This window comes from Astatotilapia calliptera, chromosome 9 (assembly GCF_964374335.1).
Source record: "Astatotilapia calliptera chromosome 9, fAstCal68.1, whole genome shotgun sequence".
NCBI classification, from domain to species: Eukaryota; Metazoa; Chordata; class Actinopteri; order Cichliformes; family Cichlidae; genus Astatotilapia; species Astatotilapia calliptera.
The window spans coordinates 19,676,234-19,695,989 of NC_137430.1; the positions used below are offsets into that span (position 1 = coordinate 19,676,234).

The 19,756-nt window shown below is 40.9% G+C and overlaps 2 protein-coding genes and 1 non-coding gene across 4 annotated transcripts; all 3 read right to left on the reverse strand.

Annotated features, from left to right (window-relative positions):
* Positions 1-292: 292 nt before the first annotated feature.
* On the reverse strand, positions 293-7,716 carry LOC113029814 (glycine--tRNA ligase-like). Its single transcript, XM_080306519.1, has 17 exons — positions 7,557-7,716; positions 6,094-6,195; positions 5,846-5,948; positions 5,573-5,714; positions 5,414-5,502; positions 4,733-4,809; positions 4,505-4,650; positions 4,272-4,421; positions 4,035-4,197; positions 3,735-3,899; positions 3,517-3,625; positions 2,580-2,724; positions 2,409-2,494; positions 2,173-2,282; positions 1,995-2,088; positions 724-914; positions 293-629 (listed from the first exon to the last, which is right to left on the reverse strand). The coding sequence occupies exons 1-17, from the start codon at positions 7,599-7,601 to the stop codon at positions 516-518; spliced, it is 2,031 nt and encodes a 676-aa protein (XP_080162645.1). The 5' UTR covers positions 7,602-7,716; the 3' UTR covers positions 293-515.
* Positions 7,717-9,439: 1,723 nt separating this feature from the next.
* Positions 9,440-16,408, reverse strand: LOC113029332 (glycine--tRNA ligase). Of its 2 annotated transcripts, none has more exons than XM_080306517.1 (17): positions 16,030-16,408; positions 15,487-15,588; positions 14,648-14,750; positions 14,399-14,540; positions 13,981-14,069; positions 13,435-13,511; positions 13,187-13,332; positions 12,952-13,101; positions 12,692-12,854; positions 12,433-12,597; positions 12,242-12,350; positions 11,994-12,138; positions 11,821-11,906; positions 11,634-11,743; positions 11,253-11,346; positions 10,976-11,166; positions 9,440-9,947 (listed from the first exon to the last, which is right to left on the reverse strand). In XM_080306517.1, exons 1-17 carry the CDS (start codon positions 16,279-16,281, stop codon positions 9,822-9,824), a joined length of 2,250 nt encoding a protein of 749 aa, XP_080162643.1. In that variant the 5' UTR covers positions 16,282-16,408; the 3' UTR covers positions 9,440-9,821. The 2 variants fall into 2 exon arrangements, with proteins under 2 accessions (XP_080162643.1, XP_080162642.1); XM_080306516.1 differs by having other exon boundaries at positions 11,994-12,134; positions 12,238-12,350; positions 16,030-16,360.
* On the reverse strand, positions 14,147-14,283 carry LOC113029933 (small nucleolar RNA SNORA84). Its single transcript, XR_003273527.1, has one exon. It is a non-coding gene; the product is annotated as a small nucleolar RNA SNORA84 (small nucleolar RNA).
* Positions 16,409-19,756: the final 3,348 nt, after the last annotated feature.

Genomic DNA, 19,756 nt, shown 5'->3' on the forward strand with positions numbered 1-19,756 from the left:
CATTGCGTCACACTGCTTAACATAACATACTTTGAAGATTTGAGGAACTATTTTTACTGTCAAAAGAAAAAAGACCCAGATATTTTATCTGTAAAAAAATTTTCCATTCTACATGTTGCCAGGTCTGTTTTGGGATGGTCTAAGCCTCCTGCAAATTTGAGCAGCCTGAAGCTCCGTGTCTCAGATTCTAACAACAGCTCACTGGGAGATATAAAACAACACGCAGTGCCAACTAGTGACAATATCTCAAAATACAATACAGTTTGTCATTTAAGCGGCAAATGAAACGAACTGTAGGACAAATATTTTGTTGTTTATTTGACAATCAAACGTGACAATGTAGAAAATTATAGATTATTAAACCGTTCTCCTCCTTCATAGGAACAGTTCAACATGTCAGTTGGTGATTTGCTTGAGCAACACTGTTCTCCAAATGTTATCTCCAATTGGAGATAGGTTTTGGGGACCTGTACAGAGTGTGTCCCACTTCGTGAAATGAATGGGTGGATGGATGGTTACTCCTTCTTGCTGGACTCCTGTCCTTCAAAGATGGGGTACTTGCTCTCCACTTCAGCCCACTTCAAGGTGTCACTAGCCAGATGTTGTATAATGTCTGGCAACTCTGTGATCTGTGATATATTTTAGTAAATTAGTATCCAAAAAACCAATGAAAAAAAAAACAGATATGGCACTTTCAAAAATCAAAACAGTTAACTGGTTTACCTCGGCCCTGATTTGCCTCATCGAGTCACGGTCTCTCAGAGTGGCCGTGTGAGGCGTCTTGTTCACTGTGTCAAAGTCGATGGTGATTCCAAAAGCCACTCCGATCTCATCTGACCGCGCGTAGCGCCTCCCGATGGACCCTGAAGAGTCGTCTACTTTGTAAGACACACCGTTTCTGGTCATAGCCTCAGCTACAAGGAGGAAGATGATGACAAAACCATTACATTTGCTTAAGTATGAATATATAGCTATTAGCTGGGTGTAACATTAAGACTATAAATAGGAAGAGACTATTGCCAACCTCTAAAACTTGCTAAGTAATACTACATGTATACTCAGTATTCCAAGCCCTACCATGACTTATAACCCTGGCAAAGTCACTCAGTAATCTGAAAAAGAGAATGTAAAAGCAGATGCTTTGGCAGTTTGTTGGTCTGGAGCACTCAGGTGTGTAATAACACAATTCCCAGCAAATTCAGCCCAAGGTCAGACCGTGCAACATGCACAGGAATTGCAAATGCCGCTGGAGCTATAGCTGAGACTCTGCAAGCCTTAGCATGTTAAATGTTAAACTTCATAACAATACAGACTAAACAAGTATGACTAGTTTGGAAGGTTTGCCAGGACAAACATATGCTATGTTTGGTGAAAACAAAACACAGCATGTCAGCGTGTGCACCTCATAGCAACTGTCATGCACGGTGGTAGAGGGGTGATGATTTTGGCTTGTTTTTAGCTAACGAACTCGGACACCTTGCAGTCACTGAAAATCAAATATGAGGACATCTGTCTGACAACTAAAGCTCTGCTGAAACTGGACGATGATCCCAAACCAGCAGCAAATCTATAACAGAATGGCTCAAAAGGTAAAGAATAAAGGTGTTGCAATGGACCAGTCAAAGTCCACACCTCAACCTGATTGAACTGGTGTGGCAGGACATTCAGAGATCTGTGCATAAACAATGCATGAGAACCAAACAGAAAACAATTAGTTAAACTAGTTACTGGAGAAAGCACTGGGAACAGAGATACACCCCATGATTCATGATGGGGTGTATCTCTGTTCCCAGTGATCAACTAAGGGAAATAAGAAAATCCTCTATTTAATTTGGCCAGGCTGCAGACAATGTCAGACTAAAGCTAAACCAAGCTAAGCTAACTATATCCTGGCTCTAGTATTCAATAGTATTCACCAAATACTATTGAAAAGAGCATTTGAGTATTTAACTGTAACAGCCAACACTCTACTGAAATGGAAAGACTATACTTACCTAACTGGTGGATGAATGGCACAAAGTTCTGGTTCTGGCTCAAAGGCAGGATGGAGCATTTGTATGGAGCCACAATGGTAGGAAAGCTGAAATACTGACCACAGAATAAAGCACCTTAAATCAAAACAAACACGTAACTGTTACTCAGATCTGTTTTCTTGTTGTGGAGTATTCTTACCGTCCTCTGTTCATCCCCCTCCCGGATGTGGAATGAGTGCTCGTAGATCGAGTACATGATTCTGCCGATCCCAAAAGAGGGTTCAATTACATTGGGAATAATCTCCTCCACTGTGACAGGGTAAAATAGAGACATTTGAGAGTTGTTGTTTTTTTTTGTTGTTGTTGTTTTTGCCACCCTTCCACAATAACTTGCCTACTCTGGCATTAAAAAACAGGATTGATGTCACCTCTTACCATGCAGGGTTTTCTGGAACCTCTTCACACTGACCATATCTTTAGTGAGTTTGAAGGTTTTGCCGTCTGTCTCAAAGCTGAACTCCCTACAGACAGAAACACAACATCAAGTCACAAAATGCTTCATAAATGAACTTTATGGTTGTTAAGAGCATGAACGTCATTAATTACCCTGTTTCACTGAGAAGCTTTTCCTGATCGCTGATGTAGCAATCATCACAGACAGCCAGGTACTCCAGAGCCAGCTTGGCATCCTTTTTGTAGGCCATTCCAATGGCACTTTTGTTGGGCTCAAACTGGATGACATTTACTGTTTTGTATGAACTAATTAAGGCATAAAACTTGGGAAAAAAAACATAACAATGAAGAAAGGATGGATAAAGCCACTGAGACATCAGCCACTGGTTGGTGAAGCCTTGGCTTAAGCATTTTGGCCATCGCCATCTTGTGTGTTTGAAAGAAGACCCGGCTGAGAAACACTCCACATCCTATACATGGTTTAGGTCTATTTTACTCTAAATAGGACTTTAATTTACAATATAAACACTACATCTATATCAAACAGGGCTTAAAACTGGCTACTCAGATCATAAACTCATAAAAAAAAGTGTTTACTGAGATCATAAAAGTGTAGTAGGGTTCTTTTCTCAAACTATATTGCCTCTTTTTGTAACCATGAGCCCCCTGCTGGCCAATACAAAGAATGCAGGTTGAAGACAGAGGCTTCATTTTTCAAACCTGTATCCACAGCCTGAGTGATTTTAGCATGAAATCTAACACTCCTCCTCACCCCCACGCAGTCGCAGTAATGACTCCCCCTGCTTGAGCTGGTTCTACTGGAGGTTTCCTGCTGATAAAAGGGGAGTTTTTCCTTCCCACGGTTACCAACTGTAGGGTCTTTACCTTTTAATATAAAGCTGTTGGTGTGAATTGGTGCTCTTTAAATAAAATTGAATTGAAACGAAGGAAAATTGTTCAAAGGCAAAAACCTATATTGTAAATAAATAAAGTTGGATATTTAAAATATTTTATTAATAGGCTATAGGTCTGACCTGACACATTTAGTGTAATTATAGTCAGGTTGTTGGACTGGGACCACAGAAGGATATGGGCTCTTTTAGCATCTTTTCTGCCACCAGAGGGACTTTGGTAGCTCTGGAGTGACACGAAAGGTCGTAACAGGAGCGATCCGCACAGCCCACAATTTCAATCCAACCCTGAAGAAGAAAAAACACAAAGGTGCAACTAAAATATAAAACTGGACGCTGTCTTTATAATGCTTTAAATGGTTTTATAAGTCTGTTAGTGGAAAGAAAAAATATTTACATAGGAGGTTTTGGACTCAGCATCCCAGCAGTCACATGCGTAATGAGCCATCTCGTTTTCCATGTGCTGACGGAAGCGCACTTTGTCTTTGGATAGTCCCACTTTGATCAGATACAGGTAGATTCTTCCAATGAAGTAGCCCAGCACAGAGTTGTTGATGACTCCCTGCAGCAGAGAGACAGTGAATGTAAAGATGTGCGTCAAATACTGAATTAAATACCAAACTTGCTTCTAACCATTCATCTTTCATCTATGCTATAGTTTTGGTGCTCTAAGGTATGTCAGTAAAACGACACCTACCTGCTCCACAGCATCTCCCAGCCTCATCATTTGTGCTGACTGTCCGCTTGTCTGAGCCTGGGAGGAGAACAGCATGATCTCCAGGTCGGCCACATTGGAGAATTTAGGGTGGACCTTCTCATTTGGGTCGACAAAGTGCTCGATCTCAGCCATGGTGAACTCCCTGCAAGCAGGAAATGCTGATATTTCACCCAACATCCCTTTTGGAAGGCAGCAATAATTCATTCTAAGCATTACCTAACACGAATGAGTCCAGAGCGAGGAGATATTTCATTCCTGAAGGAGTTTCCGATCTGAGCAGCAGCAAAGGGAAGCTTTCCCTGGTTGAACTCCAACAGACGTTTGAAGTTGAGGAACATTCCCTGAGCTGTTTCAGGTCGCAGGTAGCTGCAGAAATACCAACGTGCACAATTTCAACACAGCAAAATAATAAACCTTGAAAGGAATGTTGCAAGTGCAGATATGAGTACCCAGGCATGTTCCCTCCAGGCCCGATGGACGTCTGAAACATGAGGTTGAAGGAGACAGGAGGTGTGAGGTCATTTCCTGTGGCAGGAGACTTGACGTTGTATTTCACAAATAGATCGGCCAGCTCCTGCTGAGCGTAGTTATCCATCTGAAACAGAGGGACCACAAATGCATCACAGGATTATTTCTTCACCAACACACCGGTGCGTGTGTGTTTGCGAGGCACACACCTGTGTGATGACATCCTCCAATTCATTCACCTGCCCCGCTGAGCACTTCTCCTCACACATCAGTTTCTTTAAGTGAGCTGTGAGGAATAAAACGAAAAAGAAGATAGATGCAAGGATTAACACGCACATTTTTAGATTATTGTTTCATTGATGCTGTTTGTCTGTTTGGTTTTAGCCAATAATGAGATCTAAGAAAACCAGCCAGTCAATAAGTCCTTTATATAAAATGTACAATATAAAAAGGTTAAATGTCATACAAATAAACCCATAGACAACACAAAACTATCTTCATGTGCAAAATCGCTCAAAATATCCCTTTAACTAAGCGTACAAGGTTAAAATAGGTATTTATTACACACTCTGTTTAAATGTTAAATAATTATTCTCATTTTCTTTCTTTTTTAAAAGGTCTGTTGAGCTGCTTGACCGATGTCAGGTGGAAGAAAAAACTTATCAGTTATCTGTGCAGCTCGAAATCAATTCCTCAGAGGAGATACTAAACAGCAAGGCAGGTAAAAACCTGTTCAGAACTCGCTCTGCAGGGAAATAAATATCACCAAAATATGTCTCACATCAGCAAGATTATGATGCTACTCTGTATTTCTCATAGTTCCTTTAGTTTTCTGTCATTTTCTGTCCATGTCATGAAATCTGACACCTTGTCAGAAAGTTTAAAGCCACCTTTGAGAAGATGATCTGCCCGGTAGCATTCGCCTGTCTTGGCATCTTTCACCATGTAGTCAGCAAATTTATCCACATGCCCAGAAGTCCTGAAACAAATGGGGAGCTGGTTATAGGACAAATCTATTAGAAGCCAAACTTGAATTTGTGCTTACCTACTTGAGGACGGGCTCGGGGGTCAGCATGGTGCAGTCGATCTCCAGGATCTGCTCCTCCTGGATGAAGTGCTGCCTCCACACCTGCAGGATGTTGTTCTTCAGAGCACAGCCCACAGGCCCGAAGTCGTACAGGCCGCTCACACCTGAGGGACAAGTAGTTTTTTTTTAATAAAATAAATATTGATTTAAAAATGAAGCATTTCCACAAGTGTTTTCTTGGTTTTTCAGCTTTTCCTGTATCAGCTTCTGTTATCCTTCCTTTCTGCTACCTTACCTCCATATATGGCAAATGCCTGATCATAGAAGAACCTCCTCTTCAATGTATCTTCCATCTTCACTCGATCCACTGTGTCCTCTTTGGGCTGCAGAGCCAGTTCCTGTAATGGGAAATGATGGTGTGAGGCACTATTTCTTAATCAGAGTGGGGGTCATAAAAGTTAGCAGAGAGGCACGCGAGGAAAAACATGTCAAACTGAAAGCAGAATCAGTGCAAAGGCCAATCAGGAGCTGTGAGACTCTCACCTTTGCTTCAAGAGTCTTTTTCCGTGATTTCAGCTCTGCAGCAGCTTTGCTCACCTCCTGCTCCGGAGCACCTTTCTCCCTTAACTCACGGACCAAGTCACCCTGCAGAACAGAACTACACTTTACCTCCTCTCCACACTCGAATTAAGTGGTTTTTCAGTTTCAGTAACAAAGGTAACCTGCGGCTCTTTAGTCCTTATAGTGCGGCTCCGCGAGGTTTGGGAAAATAAATTAGAAGTATTTAGCTGAAGTATATTTTATTTATGTTAGATCTTTTTTTAACTTGTAGTTCTAAATTGGAAGATTATTGTGATATTGAAATATAAAAATAAAATTATATTCCATTATTTTTTTCATCGCTCAAAATAAGCGTCACACCCGCGGAAACGCGGTGCATTTATCGAGACTTTCAACCCCAGGTAGGTCAATTATGGATCTTCGGATCCACATTATGTAAGCAACTATTCTCCACCGTGAACTATGTTAAAAAGAAACACCGCTCACGCCTCACAGATGACAGCTTACAGTCCTGCATAAAGATGAAAGTGACTTCGTACAGCCCTGATTTGCAGAAGTTCAGGAGCAGAAGTCCCATTGTAAACACATCACGGCCAACACCCGACGATGTTTGTATGAACACGCTTTTCAGCATCTCTTTATTGACCACTTTTCACACACGGTTGCTGTACGCATACAGCCGGCTGTAGCTTTTCAGCTCACACACCAACACAACAGCATAGAGAGCACAGACCGCGAGGCGTGACTGCGGGTGCCGCTCAGGTGCGTCCGTCTCCCCTGCAGCGGTGATGCAGACCACGCCCCGCCACACACATTGACCAGGTAAAATACATATTTAGGCAGAATATTGCAAATATCTATTTTTCATCTTTTAGCAGCATAGTGCTTTTTTTCCAATTATTTTTTAAAAGCCAGGTCAACGCTCCAAAAGCCCAAAGGCGATACAAGGGAGGCGGCTCACAACGGTTTTTGTTTGCTACATGGATCATTTTCGTTCAGCTGGGTGTCTTTCCTTTTGTTATATTTCTTTAAGAGTTCAAAATGTGTTAATTACATAAATAAAATGTAATTTTCTCATTAGCACTTAAAGGATTTCATAAACACACCTTAGTTGTTCACACAAAGCACAAAGGTAAAAAAAAATATATACAGTGTTATCTTCATTTTAGATGTCAAACAGTATTTGCGGCTCCCAGTGTTTTCTTTTGCGTGGAAACCAGGTCCAAATGGCTCTTTGGGTGTTAAAGGTTGCAGACCCCTGGGCTAAGCAATGCTCTGATACATGTGAAAACAGAAATGGCAGATACTTGAAATGATCATGATCTATTTAGCGAAACCAACTATGATTAAAAAGTAACAAGAATAACGCTTGTTGAAGAGCTGCTGTTGTTTGTTTGAGAAAAGAAATCTGGAAAACGAGCATGATCTTCAGATGAAAAACCTACCTGTTCCCGCACAGCCTGCCTAAAAGGAGCCAGTAATTCTTCCATGCTGACACTCAACAGGTTGCTCTTGTTAAAGTCTGCTTCAAGCTTCCTTCAGTCTGAGACACAGAGAGGGAAATGTTTTCTTCTCTTTTATAATCCGACTCTGGCAACGAGGTTGTTGTGTTGCATCATCCAGGAAGCTCAAATTAATTCTCCATTCCAGGTTGAAAACGAAACCACACTGGTCCTGACTTTCTGTCAACAGTATTGTTTAGTCATTAGCATTAACAGCCTAGTAATACATACACTGTGCAGAACAATGGCCCCAGGATAGAAATAACATGATGTGGCTCTTTTGTTCCTCCATCCAAGTATGAGCTCTGACTACAACACTAAAAGATGTTTTCATTTGACATGACACATTTAATAAATAAATAGCATGGGGCATAAATGCACAACGTGAAACTATTTGATTATTGTACACAGTGAACTTGAAGCCAGTGTGCTTAACTCTGCAAGAAAGTGTTTTGGAAAATTTGTCCTAAACAAGTATAACGGAACATCAGTGATGCCTGGAAGTCAGAAATCTCATCCTGCTCACTCTCTGTGTCTCTGAGACGCTTTATCCTTAACAATTATTTAGTAGCAAAGTAACATCTGGTGTGAACATCTGTCAGATCAAGTCTGACAGTCAGTGCACTGTGATGACCCCCTTTGTGAACGAGGAAGCAGCTGAAAGAAGCTTTGGTAGAAGGCACAGTCTCATGGTTAACTGAGGTGAAAAAGGCTCCAAACTCTTGATCTGTACATGTGGCAGAATTATTAGTTTTTGGAATAAAGAGGCAAAGTAATCTGACTAACCAGCTAAACAAATATCCATTTAGGATGTTTGTGCATTAGGCCTTGCTTTTTCTAAGTAATAAATGTAGTAAATAAATGCAGTAATAAAGGAAGAGCCCACACTTTAAAGCCTTTGTAACTTCACCTTAACAGTGGTGCCTTATTGTGCATGTAGGATCGCAAAAACCTGTTTACCTTTACCCACCTTTGAGAATTTAACAGGCCCTTAATAGAAAAAAAATTAAATAAAAATGAGCTAGTAGTGGAAGTAACAGTGAATCAGTGGTGCCAGCTAATGGTGAAAAATAATACTATCAGTCCTTTATTTTCCACCCATCTTCTTCCAATTCTCCAAGCATCATGGGGGTGGAGGGAACACTGGAGCATATCCCAGTTGTCACAGGGCAGAAGGCAGGGTACGCCCAAACAATTTAGAATAGGTTAAAAATCAACTCTAAGTGCATCTTTGGAAGTAAACCGGAGTACTCATACAGAAAGATCCCAGGGAACCAGTGAATTTGAACCCAGGACCTACTTACTGTTAGGCCTGCTAATCACGACGCCACTGTGCCGGCTGCTGCTTTGCTTTGAATTCTCAGATATGATGTTGAGCTATGAGGCAAAAAAATAAAAGAATCCCACTTTTAACAAAAACAATATAATCATGGTAGGAAGCAGAATATCTGTCATACACATGAAACATGAATCGGTACGCTGCGTTAAACACATCAACTTGTCACGTGCTAAAAACAATTTCGCTGACTATTCTGTTTTTAAATCATGCTGGATTTACTTGTTTCATTCATGTTGGCTCTGATACACCGTTTATGTTCAAACTAATAAAACTGATGCGTTGGACATTTTTAGTCCACATTTTTTCCACTGGAGGGAAAAAAAGCAAACATTCAAAACATGGTTTTAATTTCCGAGCATTAAGATTTTAGTTTTGGAGGTCATCTTAAAAACTCCTGAATTACCGTAAGCTTAAGAAGACATTTTTGAGATTAAAAGCAATCGCTGAGCAGCAGTGGCTCAAAAACAAGAAGAAAATATCACAGCTGTTTGTCCGTGTCCTGTAAGTGCCGACTCTTTTTATTGAAACTGTTAAATATCTCAATCAGATCTGCCTGAAACTGGAATGGTGGACGCTTCCTTCCACTGAAAACACCCTGATTACATTTCTCCCTTTTAACATCGTATTGGCATGGTCGTGCATGGATGAAATGCTGCTCGTCAATGAAACAACAGTCCTGTGCAAGCTTTACCACAACTGTTAAGATATGATAAATACATGACAATTTAGTGATTGCAGTGGTGTGGATCACAAAGAGGGCTCTGTGCGCCACTACAGCTCGTCACAATCCAGTCGCGGCAATCGTCGCGGCGGTGCATAAGCAACGAGTCTGTGGATTTATTATGAAGTGGCTGGCAGACAGGAGAACTCTACTCTTCGCTCGTGTCCTTCTTGCTGGTCTCCTGTCCTTCGAAGATGGGGTACTTGCTCTCCACTTCCGCCCAGGTCAATGTGCCGCTGGCCAAATCCCGAACGATCACGGGCAGCTCGCCGACCTGTGAGGAGAGAAAAAGAGGAGCGTTTTTACTTAATGGTGTTATATGGTGTGTGTGGAACTCGAGGTGAAATGCACTTGGAGTAGGGTTAAGTCATGTTGCAGGTAATTTTACTGTCGAAAGAATTATCAATCAAGTCCAAAGATATGTATGGCTCGTGTCTTGGCATCACTCTGAGCCCAACACAAGTGTAAACCAGAGAAAATGGACTTAAAGCCTAAAAACACAATTGATTTTGTTGTTGTTGCACAGTTTATGCATGCAGCTGTACTGATGAGTAAAAGAGGAATCTCTGTTCCATGAAATGTGAGTGAAACAGACTGAAATACATCATCTGCTGCCACACTAAGAAGCTCAGCCTCGTTGCAGCCATGCATGTCCTCGCATCTTTCCACTCTGTTATTCTTCTGTCGAGGCACATTTTCAGTGTTTTTGTTTGCTTGTTTATCCCTTCTTTTGTTTCAACATGACAATCAAACAGCACCAAGCTGAATTTCATGAATTGTGGAGAGGTGAAGCACAAGCAAAGGATGAAACTCATTGGGCCTTAAATGTATTTCTCTTTGGTCGTCACTTATAGAATCATTTGATCTGATTTTTTTTAAAGTAACAGACATAAAAGCTTACGGTAAATTTTAAAATACGTGGCTGAACAGAAAGGTTTAGGTGGGAGGTTTAACGCCACACAGCTGTCACAGACTCACACAGAGAGCTTTCTCTTTATCGGTTGCCATCATTGTTGGATGTCATCACTTACAATCAACTTCCTGCAACTATCCCATGGATGAACAGCAAGGCGCTATATAAATGGAATACATTAAACACCAATTCTACTGTACAGCCTATGTTTTGGAGACCATTTTTCATACCAAACCACACAAAATGAATGAATGAGCTGAAAGGTTATGAAAATCACTACCATGGTTGCTCAGTTTTTTATGTTTTTCTGTGCTGTGACAAAAGCACCGCCCTAGAGTTTACCTACGCAGCCCTAACACATGTAAAAATGGAGTGAAGTGAAGCAGTACCTCGGCCCTGATTTGCCTCATAGAGTCACGGTCTCTCAGAGTGGCTGTGTGAGGCGTTTTGTTCACACTGTCAAAGTCAATGGTGATTCCAAACGCCACTCCGATCTCATCCGTCCTGGCGTAGCGCCTCCCGATGGATCCTGAAGAGTCGTCCACCTTGTGAGATACGCCGTTTCTGGTCAGCGCCTCCGCTAAGGAGAAAAGAAAAAAGCAGTTGGAGAAAGTGCCATTTTTCTTCTTTGACTGAAATAGGATGTTTGATTTTGGAATCACTTACATAATTCCCTCACAAAAGGCATGAACTCTTGGTTTTGACTCAGAGGCAGGACGGAGCACTTGTAAGGAGCGACAGTAGCAGGGAAGCTAAAGTACTGCAGTGAAAATGAAGACGCATCATTAAAGAAAACCAGCAAAAATAAAACAAAGCATGCAAAAATACTCAACTCTGTAAGGAGCTACAACAATATAACAAAATCAGGCAAATGAAATTAAGTGCTACTCTTTAACTTGTTAGTAAAATACACATAAATCAATCACAAGGATTCAATGTTCCAGATCAAAATCTAATCATAAAGAAATAGATGAAGAGGATGAGTGCAGCAGCACTGAACATGGTGTCATTTTGTAAGGGCAGAAACATCGATGTTGTCAGACTTACCGTTCTTTGTTCGTCGCCTTCTCTGACCTGGAATGTGTGCTCAAAGATGGTGTACATGATCCTACCGATGCCAAACGAGGGCTCGATCACGTTGGGAACAACTTCCTCGACTGTGGATGACAGAGACATTATAAAACCGCTTGCTCCGGTATCATTTCCCCTCACGTTTCTCTTGAGTGAAACTCACCGTGCAGAGTCTTCTGGAATCGCTTCACGCTGACCATGTCCTTTGTGAGTTTGAACGCTTTGCCTTCTGTCTCGATGGTGAACTCTCTGAGGAGCACAAATTTGAAAAACTAACTCTTTCCTGAAAATGTACTTGAAACAACCATCAGTATGATGATTAGCCACAGCACTCACCCACTCTCACTGAGCAGCTTTTCCTGGTCTGTAATGAAGCACTCGTCACACACAGAGAGGTACTCCATGACTATCTTTGCATCCTTTTTATAGGCCTTCCCAATGGCTCCTTTATTGGGCTCAAACTGGACGACATTTACAGTTTTGTGTGGAGAAGTTAAGGAGAAACACCGATCACCAACATCAAAAGGCTCTTTCGTGTTTTGGGACTTTCTCTGAAGTTGTGTTTCTACTTTGATTTAAGGATATGGGTTCTTTTAGAGGCTTTTCAGCAACCAGAGGGACCTTGGTGGCCCGTGCGTGGCACTGCAGATCGTAACAGGACCGGTCAGCGCAGCCTACGATCTCGATCCAGCCCTGCAGGGGACAAACATTACTTTGAGCATCAGCATACAAAGAAGCTGATAAAGCTGTGAGGAAACGCTGCAGTGGGACGTACGTAGGAGGTTTTGGCTTCGGCATCCCAGCAGTCACAGGCGTAGTGAGCCATCTCGTTGTCCATGTGCTGTCGGAAACGCAGCTTGTCTTTGGCAATACCAACTTTAGTAAGGTAGAGGTAGATCCTCCCGATGAAATATCCCAGGACGGAGTTGTTGATCACTCCCTAAGTGAGACAAGATACATTTTTTGTTGCTTTTCATCTTAAACTGACTATTTTGGATTTGACATCATCATTGGTGTTCCAGTGTTATAGCCACCTGCTCTACAGCCTCTCCCAGCTTCATGATCTGTGCAGACTGCCCGCTGGTCTGAGCCTTGGAGGAGTATAACATGATGTCCAGGTCAGCTACGTTGGGGAATTTGGGATGATCCTTTTCATTCGGGTCCACAAAGTGCTCAATCTCAGCCATGGTGAACTCTCTGCACAAAAATATATATCACACAGTCACATTCCCGTTTTCTCTCTCAGCTTAAAAACAAAATATTATTTGAACCAGAGGACACACCCCCTCCTCACCTGACACGAATGAGTCCAGAGCGAGGAGAGATTTCGTTCCTGAAGGAGTTTCCTATCTGAGCAGCAGCGAATGGCAGTTTTCCCTGGTTGAATTCCAAAAGACGCTTGAAGTTGAGGAATATTCCCTGAGCTGTTTCAGGCCTCAGATAGCTGCAAATGCAGATTGATTAAAAATCAAAATTAATGACACAAATGTGAGGAAACGTTTCTGCACAGTGCTGAGGAGTCATTTTACCCTGCCATATTCCCCCCTGGTCCAATGGACGTCTGAAACATCAGGTTGAAGGAGATGGGAGGTGTGAGCTCGTTTCCTGTGGTAGGGGACTTGACGCTGTATTTTACGAAAAGGTCAGACAGCTCTTCTTGGGTGTAGTTGTCCAACTGGAAACCGGTAAGCCCAAAAAATGCAAAATCAGTGATTTACAGCCACGTCAGAAACAAAGGTTTTTCAACATGACTCATTTTGTCTCAATTAACACAGACCTGGGTGATGACGCTCTCCATCTCAGCCTTCTTCTCTGCTGTGCACTTCTTATCAGACATCAGCTTCTGAAGGTGGGCTGTAACACACAGAAAAACCAGACAGTGGTGTTTTTGTTGTTTTTTGTGACTTCCCACCAACATCCCAGCCTGCCCCCAGCACCTACAGCGAGTCCTACAACAGTGCTCAACGTAAATATATGCTTGTTTTGTTTTTGTTCCTCATGCAATTTGAAGTACCTCTGTTAATAAATATTACACACTTTTGTGTTATCTGGGAAAATAAAAAGCCTTTTGGGACACGTCCTCAGTCCATCACAAGCTCTTGGTACAGTTCCAGTGTCTCGGATTCTAGCGGCTGTATTACTTTGTAAGCCCTGCGTGATTTCTGCTGGTCCAGCCACTTCCATCCCCCCCTCAGGCACAACAGCAATACTCAGAATAGGTGACGAGCAGCAGTTGCCCCTCCTGTCTGCAGAGTCCCATTAATAATACAGATCCACCTTTAGTTTACACGGTGCTGGAAAACTAGAAGCAAACCATGCTCACCTTTGAGGAGGTGGTCAGCCCTGAAGCATTCGCCATTCTTGACATCTTTCACCATGTAGTCTGCAAATTTGTCCACATGTCCTGAAGTCCTGGTGAAAGAAATAACATAATAAGTGTATTAATGCCAAGGATTTAAAATGCATCCCAAAGAAACTCGTACATTCAACAGTGTATCTGCAACCGGGCTATGGAAAGCTGCTATTAGTGGCAGCTTCCATGCATAAAATCGCAGAAATCAATGTGCGCCCGTTAACAAAAACCCACAGTTCAGCACTTTGGAGCTGACTCTAGGAACCACTAGGCGCCTTTTTTTTTTTTAGCAGTTTCTGAATTACCCTTTATTAAATATAAATAAACAGCCTATTAAAGCCTAATACAAATGTTGAGACCACGACTACAACAGGTTCAGTGCACCTACTTGAGGACGGACTCGGGGGTCAGCATGGTGCAGTCGATCTCCAGTATCTGCTCCTCCTGGATGAAGTGCTGCCTCCACGCCTGCAGGATGTTGTTCTTCAGGGCGCAGCCCACAGGGCCGAAGTCATACAGGCCGCTCACACCTGAGGAGCATTACTGCATGGTAACAGAACGCTTAAAGACGCCATCATACGCTGGCTTAAGCACTAACCGAAAGCTTAATTTCCACTGCTGGCTATCCAGGTCTTACCTCCATAGATAGCGAAGGCCTGGTCGTAAAAGAATCGCCTCTTGAGGGTATCCTCCATCTTGGTTCTGTCGACGATGTCATCTTTGGGTTGCAGTGCCAACTCCTGCAATTTTTATACAAAGTGCCAAGATTAAAATCACAACAACATCTGAGCATTAAAGTCTGTTCTTGGCCTTAAAACACAGAGCCTTCCTGGCATGGATATTAGAGTTAACTAAAACTAGATGAAAATGCTTTCAGAGGGTTGTGTGTTATTATTGTCAAATCTGTGATGATTTTCCTCAATTTTGGCACTGACATACGCCATCCACATATTACACTAAAATACATTAAACACTTCCAAACAATAACGACACTGAATCACAAATCTACTCTGGAAACAAACTGACACTAAACTGAATTAAAAACAAAAAGTCAAAATAAAATAAAAAAATAATTAGAAAATACAAAACCATAATAATAGCTTTGCTTCCAGGACCCTCTTACTTGCTTTCGTTTACCCGTCAGGTCTGACTCAGGTATCATTTTGTGAGGCATGTTAAGATCTTTTATAGCTCAGTATCTGATCGTCTTATACAGGAGATTGTGAAAAAAAGCTTAAAAATACTCAGAGTGATCTCAAAAACCCAGATTTGATCATTCTTTGTCATTTTGATATAGTTTTCACAGCATCCCAGCCAGGTGGACTGATGATACACTTCTCAGCTTTAATGAAAAGCATCGTATTTTCAGAGTGGTCTGGCTGTCTGGGGGTGTATAAGCACTTGAAGAGCATATCATATATCTAAAGTTTAACTACTCCAGAGTACCATGAGCTCAAGTGGACTTGATTTGCTTACCTTGGCCTCCAGAGTCCTCTTCCTCGCCTTTAGTTCTGCTACAGCTTTAGTAATATCCACATCTGGAGCTCCATCCTGTTTCATTTGGCGAACCAGGTCCCCCTAAACAGAGAGTGAGCTGGCTTCAGACACAGATAAACCAACAAAACCATACTACACGAGTATGGGCATGCTTACAAAAAATATGCTGAAGGATCAGTGTTGTGTAGGTTTTTTGTTTTGTTTTTTGTTTTATTAGCAGTACAAATTTGGCTTCCAATCATAACCACGCCCTTTCCACAAGTGTATGCAAAAGCAGCTGCAACAGCAGCAGCTCAATGAAACGTGGCAGAGAGCGCAGACATAACTGACAGTTAACGTTAGCAGCTAGCTAGAAAGCAACTGATTCATTGACAGCGAGCAGCCGGGTCGTGTTAGCCGGCTAGCCTTACGAGCGAGAAGGCTAATGTGACAGAGTGGGCGGTACTAAAATATATTTAATCACACTGAGAACAAACACTCTTTATCTATAATGATAAAGATAAGGCGATAAGTCCCAATTACCTGTTCTTTCACTGCAAGCCTCAAAGGGGCGAGAATCTCTTCAATGTTGCCGTCCATGGTTTGTCCTTCCGCCAGCTGCAGCCACAGGCTTGTTTTCTTCTTCTTACACAAGCACACCGACGTTGAAAACGGCCGGTTTTTACGCGGGTAGCGAAGCGACTGCCGAACAAACCGGACCGTGGACACCGGGCAGGAGCGGAAAATCTCAGTGGTGGTCCTCAGCAGTGCTGATGCTGTGCCGCGAAGAAGCATGGACCGGAGTAATGCGAGAAAGAGAATGATGAAATCTCTGAGAGCAAGTAAACACTGCTTCCGCCGCCGGGAAGCACTTTCTCTACGCCACACGTACGCTGTGTGCCCATTGTACACTCTCGGCAGATTCGTCACACATGCTGAGGGGTAAAAAATAAATAAATAAATAAAAAAAATAAAAAAAACCCATTATAAATAAAATTTTAAAAATGAATAAAATAAACTGAAATAAAAAATTAGTTTAGATCGATATTTTTTGTCAGCTAAGATAACAACTTAATTCTAAAGTATATATTCTGGATTACTGTTCCATCACCCAGTTATATCCGTTGCCCTTTTGATCTAGCTAATTAATATGTGTGCACAAAATTCAATTCAATTCACTCCAGTTTTATTTATTTGGCGCCAAATCACAACAACAGTTCCCGCGAGACACTTTCTATTCCAAGCTAAAGACCATACAACATTACAGACCCCAGCAATCAGACAAGCCCCCTACGAGGAAGCAAAAAAAGGAGAAAAAATATCCACTGTATTCAGTAAATGTGAATTTATTTGTCTATGGGCCGGCATTCATCAACAAATCTATTATCAGCTCATACAGATCTACAAGCATTTATTTCAGTTATTGACAAAAATAATGACATTTTCCGAGAGAAAAGAATAACTAAAACTGCTATTAGCCGATTTCAGTCTGTTTATTGTAGGGTATGGGCCAGGATTAAATCATTACAGTCATTCAGAAATGGTAACCTTGTGTCTCTCTGTGGATACTGTGGAGTTGTGCCCATGAAGACCCTCTTTCTATCTTCCACTCTTCTCACAAGAAAAGAAGGAAAAACAAACTTATCAGACCTCAGATCCCTCTTTCTTTTTCTTCTTCTTCTTCTTCTTCTTCTTCTTTTAGATCTGTGTGAATCCATATTTTTACAAGATTTTTTTGATGTCTTTTGCACAATTGGCTTTTTTTCTTGCTTTACTGTAAACAGATAGGAGTTTAGGTTTTCATGCTGGGCTATGTGGCTATGTAAATTTAACTTTTTACATGCTTTCCCCTCTGTGATATGCAAAATATTCAGTCTTTTTACAAATAAATATTCAAAGCCATTTAAAGCCGGTAGAATCGGTTCCTGGAATAACAATGGTCTTCAGTATGTAAAACTATTAAAACAGTCGGCTACTGCTTGGATATTGCAGTTACATTCAAAGTATAGGATCAAGTGGCCAAAGATGACATATTAGAATGAAAATAACATAACAAATAGTCCTAATGCCAAAAAACCGTGATAACACTTAATCCATAAAGGAATATTTCATTAGATTAGTTACAAAATAAGATATACAGAATATTCTTTTTGTTGCATATTCTCTCAAGATTATGTTCAGTCTATCACAAGTTTATATCTATTCCACTAGGTGGCAGCAAAGGTAAACTAATGAGCCAATACAGTCCAAAGCGTGATCTGTGCGACCTTTTCTTTCCAACTAGACGTGAGAATACCCAAATTCAAGAGTAGCCAGGGAAGTCAGCTTCATGCCTCCTTTTTCTTCAGAGAGCCAAGGCCCTAAACTGGGGTAGAAGTCTTACATTTTATAGTTCTGTAGTAGTCATACTACAGATCGGTGACACCAAAGTCTTCCCATAAAATCTCTGGTTACTCCCAGGTAAAATAAATCTCCAGGACATTGAGGTCTCTTATATCTTAAGGACTTCTCCTCTTTTGTAAATACACTTTGAGGGACTGAACAGGCTGAAAACTCATAAAATTTAGCATAAATGAAATTCACGAAAAGCCATGAAAAGTTTCATGTACTATGTGATTAACGGGTTTCGGCCATCGGTGTGAGAAAATGGAAATAATTAAAATTACAGTGAAATCAATAAATATAATGAGACAACTTCAGGTACCACTTCTGCTTCATCTGTCATAAATAACAAAGGAACGGGCCACACCTGGTCATGAAACTGCTTATTACTGCTTATTACTTTTTAGTCTAAAAATGGGGGGACTGTCTATAAATATGTATGCAATTCCTAAACAGTTAATGCAGTGCTGTTGTTTTAATTAAAACTGAAAGTCTGCACTTTGATCACATCTTGATAGTTTGATTTAAAATCCACCGTGGTGCTGTGCAGGGGCAAAACTACAAACTTTGTGTCTTTGTCCAACAAATTATGGACCTAACTGTACATATAGTCTAAGGAGCTTGGAAAGAAAAGCATGTGGACTTCTTTAAGTTTGTTTCACCTCTCATCTGAGAAGTATCCATCTCATCAACTTCTTCAGTTCTTCTTCAGCTTCTTGGATGAGAGGTGAAACGTCTTCAAGCAACTTAAAGAAGTCCAAATGTTTTTCTTTCCAAGCTCCATAGACTACGATGACCTGGATGACTGAGAACCTTCACAGACAAACTGTATGTAAATGAAATATGTGGGAAATATTGGCTGATTTTTGAAATTTTTACGGTGCGTTCTGCAGATGATATAAAGCAACATCACCTGACATGTGGACACAAGAAATTTCTTATAGTTCTCATCTAATATGAACCCAGACCTGAATATGCATATATAATTTATATATCAATTACCAATGACCAAAAAAGCAGGGATGCTGTTTAAAATGTAAATAAAAACAAAATGCAATGATTTACAAATCTTACAAAAACATATATTATTAATGGTACCATAGAACACAGGAAACGGAAGGAACAGAGTTATGTTTACTGTTGTGTAGCAGCCTAAATGTTTGGGAACTGAACAAACCAGCTGCTGGACTTTGGGGAGTCCCGGGTCTTTTTTGTTGTATTTTTTGTTTCGTGATGTTTTCAGTTGTTAAAAGGTCCAGCACCTGGACTCTTCTATATGAAGTTAGCTGTTTAACATGTATGTGGTTTAACATTTCTTGCTGAAACATGTAAGGCTTTCCCTGAAAAATGTTGCCTGGATGGGAGCAAATATTGCTCTAAAACCTCAGCATTGATGGTGCAGTTCCAGATGTGCAATCTGCCAGCTCCATAGGCACTTATGTACCCACATACCATCAGAGATGAAGGCTTTTAAACTGAGAGCCGATAACAAGCTGAATAGTCCCATTCCTCCTTCCCTTAGACCATTTTAAATGAGAGAGAGAAAGATCATGTTCACACATGGCTTTTTCTTGTATGATAGAGGTTTAACCTGCATGTATGGATAGCACGGTGAACTATCGATTCATATATATATATATATATATATATATATATATATATATATATATATATATATATATATATATATATATATATATATATATATATGCAGTATTGATTTGGGGCCTTGTCTAAACTTTTTTAAGACATGTTGCTATGATCGAATTCAAAATGATCTAATATTTTTTTCCTGGAACAGGAAAATGTCTGAGTTGAAACATTTGATGTTATGAGATTTGCACATCACTGAATTCTGTTTGTCTATGCCATACATTTTAGATAGGGT